Genomic DNA, 9901 nt, shown 5'->3' on the forward strand with positions numbered 1-9901 from the left:
GGTCTTATGGTTTGGGCCCATCTTCTAATACACTTGGATATGTGAGCCTTCCTTGGTCGTGTGGGCTTGGGCCCTGTCTTCTAACATTTTTTTTTGTCAAATACTAGTAATCTTTTGTAAAATCAGTAATGTCAAATTATTGTATAAATTGTCAGTAAGTGACTGAATAAAAGTTGTATCAAAGATACATGAAACTGTGGACTGAAAATGGTATGCTTACAAACAACTTGAAGCTCATTTACGAATCACTAAGAGAATAAACACAGAAGAAAATGCTTGAAAGGATCTACGACAACTTAAATTACACTTTGTGAATCATGGGATGATCCTCAAATCTACTCATCTCTTACAGTCTAGTCCATCCCAGCAGGATTGTCAGCAAAATACTCTTGGTGCCTCAGATTCACACCATACTCATGTAATGCCTTGGAAAGATCCTCCATTGTTAAGATCAACCGTTTATCCTTCTGTTGCTTGTCTCTCTTATCTTTTACAGCTGTGGATTTTCTAGCCTTGCACTGTTGCAGTGCATCACTAGAAACTTCTGCAACAAACTTTTGTGCAGCAACAACTACTAGCCTAGTTAATCGCACATCGAGGCACTGGAATCCGCTCTTGGAGACATAATGCTCCACCAACTCGTCCGGTATAGTGGGAGTATAGTCCATGAGGGAAGCAAGAAAGTCTGTGAGAGCTGTGTCATCATCATGGCAACCCTTGTTCGAAGGATTCATGGCTGACTTGTTGACAGACTCAGAGCTTCCTTCAGATTTTGAATTGGGACTCGGGCGTCTTCATTATGAAAATTTCCATACGTTGTGGATAAGTTTATGTGACTAAAATATTCGAGAAAGGGGGAGTACAAAAGATGAAGCTTCTACATCTAAGAAAAAATATTTATATCAGATTATGATTATTTCATGGGTACTTCTACAAGTTTAATTATTTTGTTTCGTGTTATATGTGTTGGAAGATAATTGTTTTACATTACAGTTGCTGCTATTATGTCTCTTTGGATGTGACATTATTATTGAAGAAGAGGTGGCCTCAGTACCTTTTCTCATACCATAATTTATTTGACTCTAAAAAATATCACTATTGGGACACCATGAGAGCCAGTGCCCGAATTGGGACACCATGATAAATTTAACTCTAAAAAATATCACGGCTGGGATACAATGAGAGTCGGTGTCCAAATTGGGACAAATAAACACCCCCCCCCCCCCCCCTCTGTATTGGCTTTTATTACTCCTACCACTCCAGAGTTGTTGTCCTGTGGAGGGACACGATGGTGGACACTTCAGAGCAATGCCAATAGACACACTACCTACAAAAGATTGAGTGTGCCCTACATCCAACATTAGGACTAGAGTATGGAGCAATGTCTTATCGGCTAGGAGTGATTTTTACTCTCACTTATATTATACCAGTAGGGCTTCATGGAAGGACGTAATAGCGTGAGGGGGAGTGTTGGAAGATGAAGACATATTGGAAGATGTGTCATTTTATACAAAAATATTATATACATCATTTATAGCAAGCTGGAAGTTCATGTTGTTCTCTCACCCCCAGCTTGAGGGGGAGTGTTGGAAGATAGAGCCAAACCCACATGACCAAGGAAGACCCACATATCTAAGAATATTATACTATGGGCCACACAACCAAGGAAGGCCCACAAGATGCGCCCAAGCACATAAGAAGTGGGACCCACCATGATTACGATAAGCTGGCATCCTTATCACATAAGTTGGAAGATCAAGAAGGACTCACAAAGGCATATTTATCTTATAGTCACGTCCTAGAAGAGGTTTCCTAAGTGGCTAGCCCTTTTAGGATAGGGCCTTGGACCCAAATTTAACATGGTATCAGAGCAAGGTTCTCTTATGTGGGTATCCACCCAAATTATTCACGTGCCATCACTTGAGGGCCTCTACCCAAATTATCCACGTATCTACACGTGAGGGGGAGTGTTAAGGATAGTCCCACATACATTAGTGAGTATAAAGATCTTCCATTTATTAGTTGAAAAAAGAGGTTTCCTAAGTGGCTAGTCATTTTGGGATAGGGCCTTCGACCCAATTTAACATGGTATCAAAGCAAGGTTCTCATATGTGAGGGCATCCACCCAAATTATCCAAGTACCACCACGTGCGGGCCTCTACCCAAATTATCCGCGTGCCTACACGTGAGGGAGAGTGTTAAGGATAGTCCCACGTACATTAGTGAGTATAAAGATCTTGCATTTATTAGTTATCAAAAGAGGTTACCTAAGTGGCTAGTCATTTTGGGATAGAGCCTTGGACCCAAATTTATTGAAGAAAAGGGGTCATGCAGAAGATGGAGTGTGCCCTACATCCAACATTAGGACTAGAGTATGGAGCAATGTCTTACCGGCTAGAAGTGATTTTTATTCTCTCGTATATTATGCCAACAGGGCCTCATGGAAGGACGCAACAACTTGACGGAAAATGTTGGAAGTTGAAGGCATATTGGAAGATGTGCCATTTTATACAAAAAAGATTATATACATCATTTGCAGCAAGCTGGGAGTTCATGTTGTTCTCTCACCCCAATTTGAGGGGGAGTGTTGGAAGATAGGCTCAAGCCCACATGACCAAGGAAGGCCCACATATCTCCGAAACACGTTCTCTTGAGACAGTGGAGTGAAGATGCCAAGAGATCAGGAGTCCATCGAGTGAGGAAATCTGGTCCAAGTCCCTCTCCCCGAGCAGATCCATTGCCTCATCAGTCACATAATCATAAGTTAAACAATATTCCCTCTCATGAGTTCTCGTTAGCATAGTAGACTGTTATGGTCCTGGGTTAAGTACTTGGCTTTCCGCTACCTACTAAGCCGGTCTTTTGGGTAGTATTGGCTATGTGCTTAACATTTGGTATCAGAGCGGGCACCCACGTCACGAGTTCGAATCCCGGAGGTGGTGACGAAGTGGAAGGGGCGACCTAGCGGTGTCGCTAGAGTAGGCCGTCATTAGAGCGGGCCATCGCTAGAGTAGGCCGTTACTAGAGTGGGCCATTATTAGAGTGGGCCGCCGTGGTCGTCAGCTCGTGAAGGTGGGATGTGATGTTATGGTCCTAGGTTAAGTACTTGGCTTTCCGCTACCATGCCGATCTTTTGGGTAGTATTGATTAGGTGCTTAACATAGACATGAACTCGCTTTGAGGCATCACATCAAACAAGGAGCCAAAATAAAGCAAATTCAACAAATCCTCAACAGCCGTCTCCATCGACAACTCTAGTTTTTGAAGGGGAGAAGCTCGGATTTGTAAGTTAGTGCTGGCAACGGAGAGCTCCTCCTAAACAGCGTTGAAAAGCGGTTGTCGCAACTTCTCATACTTTTCGATGAGAACAATGACCGCAGATTTTGCCCGTAGTACATCTTCTTGTTCCTTGTTTAGAGTTTTACCTTGTGCGAGCGTCTCTTCCATCTAAAGGATTCAGTTGTACTTTTTTATGGAGGTTTCGAAGGCACTTGTTCATGTAGCTAAGGATAGGACCTTCTGGGACTTCGGTGGTCACCGGTGCAGCCATCGATAGCGGTGGAATAATTGTTGTAAGGCCTGAAATTAGGGTTTTTTTGGGAAGTATTGGGTTTTATGGGAGGCGGTGGTGGTGGGTTCCTAGGTGCCACAAATTTACATAAGTGGAGGAGATGAAAGGACGGGTGTGATTTTTTAGGCACTAAGCAACTGAAAGATTTATGCCTCTATAATATAATCGAAGCAATTAACGCTCCTTTAAGCTCAAATTATGATTTTCTATGAACATTAAGAGAACACTTGGCCAACATATGTTTCTAAATTATTATTATTATTATTATTTTTAAGAAACTTGCTTGATGAATTCCGAGTTACAATCACCTCTATTTATAGTTGAAGAGGTGATAAAGTCCATGAACAAGTAATTTTAGGACTCGTAATTACATTCCAAGTAGAACTCTCCAAGATAAACCTATCATGATCATATTACATTATCTATTTAAGACACTAATTTAACTCAACTACAAACATCTTCTTTAAGGACGAGAATCAAGCTAGAGACCCAACTCTTGGTCTTATCTTGTGTATCCCACATGATCTTCCAGCTCATGTAGATAGAGATACCAGCTCATGGTATCTTTGTGGGTCCCAACTTGATATTCAAATCTTCTATTTAATTCCAGCACAAGTTCCTTATCTCTTAGCTAGAGCCACTTTGTATGAGGACTCTTGTTGACACCTCTCGAGCTCATGGTGGGTCCCACCAGCTTGTGGGGCCATGGTGGGTCCCACATTGTAACACTCCCCCTCAAACTAGGGGTGAGAAAACATCGTAGATGCCAAGCTTACTGCAAATGTGGACAAAATTTTGTGAGTGACTGGTTTGCTGAGAATGTCTGCAACCTAGTTCTGTGAAGATACATGTTGAAGAGAAAAGATGTCGGTAGTGAATTTTTCTCGTATGAAGTGGCAGTCTATTTCTATATGCTTTGTTATGTCGTGGAAGACTGGATTTGAGGTGATATGAATTGCAGCCTAATTATCGCAATATAGATTCATAGGTTTTTTTTTGTAAAAACCTAGTTCAATTAGGAGAGATCTGATCCATAGGAGTTCACTGATTGTGTGTGTCATGGTTTGTACTTTGTTTCTACACTAGATCTTGCAACTACATTCTGTTTCTTGTTCCTCCATGTAACCAAGTTTTCTTCAACCATCATACAATATCCCGAAGTATATTTTTTGGTATCCGGGGATCTAGCTCAGTCTGCATCTGAGAATCCTTCGATGTTGCAGTGTCCATATTTTTATAGAGGAGCCCTCTTCTTGGTGCTCCTTTCAGATATCATAATATCCGTTCTAGTGCTTGCCAATGACTGAGTTGCGATTTGTGCATATATTGACTTACCACACTGACTGCATATGAAATATCTGGCCTCGTTACGCAGAGATAAATAAGTCTTCCCAGCGATCTTTGATATTTTTCGACATCCACTTCTTCTCCAATATCTGCACATAATTTTGTATTCGAGTCCATATGAGTTTCTGCTGGTCTACATCCCAGCATTTTGGTCTCCTCCAATAGGTCAAGGACATCCTTTGAGAAAATATAATTTCATGTCTGGATTGTAGTACTTCAATACCCAAAAAAAATTTTGAGCAGTCCGAGATCTTTTGTCTTGAATGCAATACATATTTTTTCTTTTGTCTTTTGGATGCCCTCAGGATCACTACCAGTTATAATAATGTCATCAACATATATGGCTAGAATTACCTTACCCTTCAGTGTCTTTAATAAAGATAGAGTGATTTCCAGAGCATCTGTGAAATCCAACCCGTATGAGTGCTTGGGTAAAATTTTCAAACCATGCACGAGGCGACTGTTTGAGACCATAAATAGATTTTTGTAGTTGGCTCGTGCACATATCCAGGTGGTTGCTACATATAAATGTCCTCCTTTATATCCCCATTCAGAAAAGCATTTTTTACATCAAGTTGATAGACCTGCCAAGAAGAGTTACCTGCTAGAGATAATAACAAATGTACTGCATTTAATTTAGCCACTGGAGAGAAGGTTTCTTCATCATCAATGCCATAACATTTTGTATAGCCTTTAGCAACAAGGCAAGCTTTCAACCGAGCCACGGACCCATCCGGATTGTATTTCACCGTAAATACCCATTTGCAACCGACAGGTTTCTTATATGAAGGAAGGGGGACTAGAGCCCATTTCTGATTTTCATAAAGAGTTTGCATTTCTTCATCCATTGCCGCCTTCCACCCTGGATGTTTGAGAGCCTCCTGATAGGATTGTGGCACATATATGGAGGAAATAGCTGATAGCATTTGACAACAAACAAGGGATAGATGATGATGAGACAAACAGTTTGTTATGGGATGAGAAATAGAAGGCATGGTGCATGATCTAGCTCTTTCCTAATAGAAATACAACGAGTATCATATTCTAGGCCAAAAATAATCGAAGAAGATGGACTTACCTTAGTAGGATTCGACAACTCAGCAGGTGTGGTGTCAGCCAGTGTTTTTGGGGGTTGAGTAGTTTCTGTAGCACGGGGCACAACCGGTCGAGGAGAACCTGGTACAGAAGATAAACATGGAGGAGCATTATCAGAATAATATGGAGGGTCTTAAAAAAATGTGACATCCCAAGACACAAGTAAACACTGAAGAGAGGGATTATAGCAAACATAACCCTTTTGGGTGCGAGGGTATCCTAAGAAGATACACTTCACAGATTTTGGATAAAGTTTACTGTGTTTTCGGGAGGAAATATGGATAAAACATTGACAACCGAAGATTCTCAAAGGCAGTGAAAAAGGATCATCATCAGGTAATAATAGAGAGTACAAAGATTTTTTTCCAAGAACGGAGAGGGTAACCAGTTTATAAGAAAACATGCGGTAAGAACTGCATGTGGCCAATAAAAATATGGAACTTTCATGGCATATAGTAAGCCATGAGCTGCCTCAAGAATATTACGGTTCTTCCGTTACTCTACACCATTTTGTTGAGGGGTGTAGGCACATGATGTCTAATGAATAATGCCATTTTCTTGACAAAACGAATCAAGATCTTTGGATGTGTATTATTTGGCATTATCCGACCGAATGACTTTAATTTTCTGCCCAAACTGAGTGAGTACCATTGCATGAAAAGATTTAAATATCAATGGTAATTCAGAATGCTCCTTAAACAAAAATAACCAAGTGGTACAAGTGAAGTCATCAATGAATGTAATAAAATATTTCACATGAGAAATGTTGGATACACTCAATGGTTCCCATACATCAGTATGAATTAACAAAAAAGGAAAGACACTTTTAATTTCTAGACGAGGTGAGTATGTAGACCTTTGATGTTTACTCATTTGACATGCTTCACAATGAAGGTCCGATCGCACTTTAGGAAAAAATGATGAAGAGATTGGGTGGACAAACTTCCCAACCGGTTGTGCCATAACCTGGTTTTAGTGTCACAGGTGGATGCAATATTTATTTGTAGCACATCCAGGTAGTAGAGCCCCCCTTGTTCATGGCCTCTACTAATCACCCGCTTTGTTGTAAGATCCTGAAACACACATGAAGTGGGTGAGAAAATAGAGCAATTAAAATGTTTGGTGAGCTTACTAACCGATAAAAGATTCAAAGGGAAAATAGGAACGAAAAGGATACGAATGAGCGAAAGTGATGGTGTAAAAGAAGTGGATCCTTTCCCTTGAACTTTAGTTTGTGAACCATCAGCAATGGTAACAAATTTATGTGAAATACATGGAGAAACTGAGTATAGAAGATGTTTGTTACTTGTAAGATGCTCATAGGCTCCCGAGTCAATTATCCAGGATGAAGAGGAGGCAGAAAACATACCTAAAGCGGCGGTGGCAGCGGTTGGTGAAAAATTACTTGGGGAGGACCCCATCATGGTCGTCAGTTTCTGGAATAGATCATAGTCTTCATCAGTAAAAGTATGCTTTGGAGTTGTTGTGGTAGACTACTCTACCTTTGTATCACTCACTAAGGCATGGTTAGCCCTATTCTCATTAGTTTTATAACATCTTTCTAAGAGTGGCCCAATCAACCAAATATAGAGCATTCTTTCAGGTGAAAGCATGTGTCTCTAGTGTGTCCATATCCCTTACAATGGGTGCATTCCTTCCCATCTGTGTGGTCAAAACCAGTCCTTCCACCTCTTCCTCTTCCTCCTGTATAAAATCTACCTCGGCCTTGGCCTTGGTCAGATGGTGTTCCCCTGTGTCCAGAGTACATAGCGAATGACATTTTAGCAGTAGATGGAGAAGCGTTTGGAATATGGAGAAATGTAGCACAAGAGCTAAGAAGGTGAGTCTTAGCAACTTCAAGATGTGGTTTAATGTTAGCAATGCATATGACAGTTATCAAGGCCTCTTTCTGTTTATCATGGACAAAGATATTTGTAGAGGTTGGTTGGGCAAGTTTCCATTCTTGAAGAAAGCCTCGAAAGCGGGCTTAATATTCATGTATATTGTCTCCTTGTTGGGCGGTAAGTATCCGTTGTAAAATATCATATGGCCTTTGTAAGTTGTCGGAGCTTGAATACAACTTGGCGCATGTCTCCCAAATTTGTTTAGCCGTCTCTAAATGAATGACATTATTGGAGACATGTTCTTCCATACTGTTGATAAGCCAACTAATAACCAATGTATCTTCCTTTAACCATTTTGTATAGAATATATCATCTTCATCAATATATGGTCCACGGTTGGTGAGATGACCAACTAGGTCCTTTGTGATAAGAAATCGACAAACCGATGTGGATACCCCCGTAAGGGTACAATGGTGATTCTAAATATGTCACTCTTGTGACTCATATTATCTTCAACCATATTAGGAAAATCAAGTAAAATAGTTCTCCAATCAAGTAATCAAAATATGACCAAGTGGAAGGTCTTAACCAACTCGGTTAATGGAGATGCTTAGCATAAATGCTAAGTAATTAATTTTTATGGATAATGCCTCATAAAAGGCTCAAAATCATCCTTCTTTATCCGGTAATCTTGTTCCAACATTTTTATAAACAAAATCCAATATGCACTGGTCTTGGTCAAAGTATTGTGCAAACCAACAAAATTTGCCTTGATAATCTCTTCTAATCAAAGATAATCAAAGATGCATATATTCTCATAATTTCATAAGATGAAAACATGCATAAGGACATCTCTAAAACACCTCTCAATACCAAAAACCAGTAGCATAAAATTAATAATATCATAAATAAATACTTATCTCTTGAGCTTCAATCTTGCTTTAGAAGGAGCCTTCTGTGAACAGGTTTTAATCATGTCTTCATAAAGCATAATGGGGATCCTAAATTGGTAGCTCTTATACCATGTTGAATTTAGGATCCCATGAATAATACCTCGAGTAATGGAAAAAATAAATAAAAAAAGGAAGAAGAGAAGAGCTCTCGGGAAGAGAGAGAAGAGAAGGAAAATAAAAGAGAGTAGAGAGAGAACACTTCACACGAGAGAGAAAAAAAAGAAACTTGCATGATGAATTCCTAGTTACAATCACCTCTATTTATAGTTTAGGAGGTGATAGAGTCCATGTACAAGTAATTTTAGGACTTCTAATTAAATTCCAACTAGAACTCTTCAAGATAAGCCTATCATGATAAGATTACATTATCTATTTAAGACACTAATTTAACTCAACTAAAAAACCTTGTTTACAGACGTGAATCAAGCTAGAGAGCCAACTCTTGATCTCATCTTGTGGGTCCCACATGATCTTCCAGCTCATGGTATCTTTGTGGGTCCCACTTGATCTTCAAATCTTCTATTTAATTCTAGCACATGTTCCTTATCTCTTTGCTAGAGCCACTTTGTATGAGGACTCTTGTTGACACCTCTCGAGCTCATGTGGCACAATATAGATTCTTAGGAGCTTCATTGCAATTCAGTTAGGAGAGATGATCCATAGGAGTTCACTGACTGTGTGTGTCATGGCTCTATACTATGCTTTTGCACTAGACCTTGCAACTACATTTTGTTTCTTGCTCCTCCATGTAACCAAGTTTCCTCCAACCATCGTACATATCCCGAATTAGATTTTCTGTCATCTGGGGATCTGGCCCAGTCTGCATATGAGAATCCTTTGATGTTGTTGGAAGATGGGCTCAAGCCCACGAGCTCAAGACAAGAAACTCACACGTCAAAGGAGTGGCATATGTGTAAAATATGGTACTTACTATAAAGATGGCATAGAAGTGTAAATATGTGTTCCTTTTATGTCTTTTGTTTTATCAAGTTGTGGCCCTAAGGGCATTGTAAAACTATAAATAAAGGCAATGGCTAAGAGGTAGGGCATTGAAACACTCTCCTCTCTTTCCACAAATTCGTCCAGCCCTC

General features: G+C 40.0%; 1 protein-coding gene across 1 annotated transcript; it reads right to left on the reverse strand.

Annotated features, from left to right (window-relative positions):
* Positions 1–353: 353 nt before the first annotated feature.
* On the reverse strand, positions 354–734 carry LOC137963305 (transcription initiation factor TFIID subunit 10-like). The gene has a single exon (XM_068810442.1). The coding sequence runs from the start codon at positions 732–734 to the stop codon at positions 354–356; it is 381 nt and encodes a 126-aa protein (XP_068666543.1).
* Positions 735–9901: the final 9167 nt, after the last annotated feature.

The sequence above is a fragment of the Aristolochia californica genome, unplaced genomic scaffold (assembly GCF_029961685.1).
Source record: "Aristolochia californica isolate CCGP_79_NKW_82.1479 unplaced genomic scaffold, dmAriCali1.0.hap1 SCAF_4, whole genome shotgun sequence".
Taxonomy (NCBI): Eukaryota; Viridiplantae; Streptophyta; class Magnoliopsida; order Piperales; family Aristolochiaceae; genus Aristolochia; species Aristolochia californica.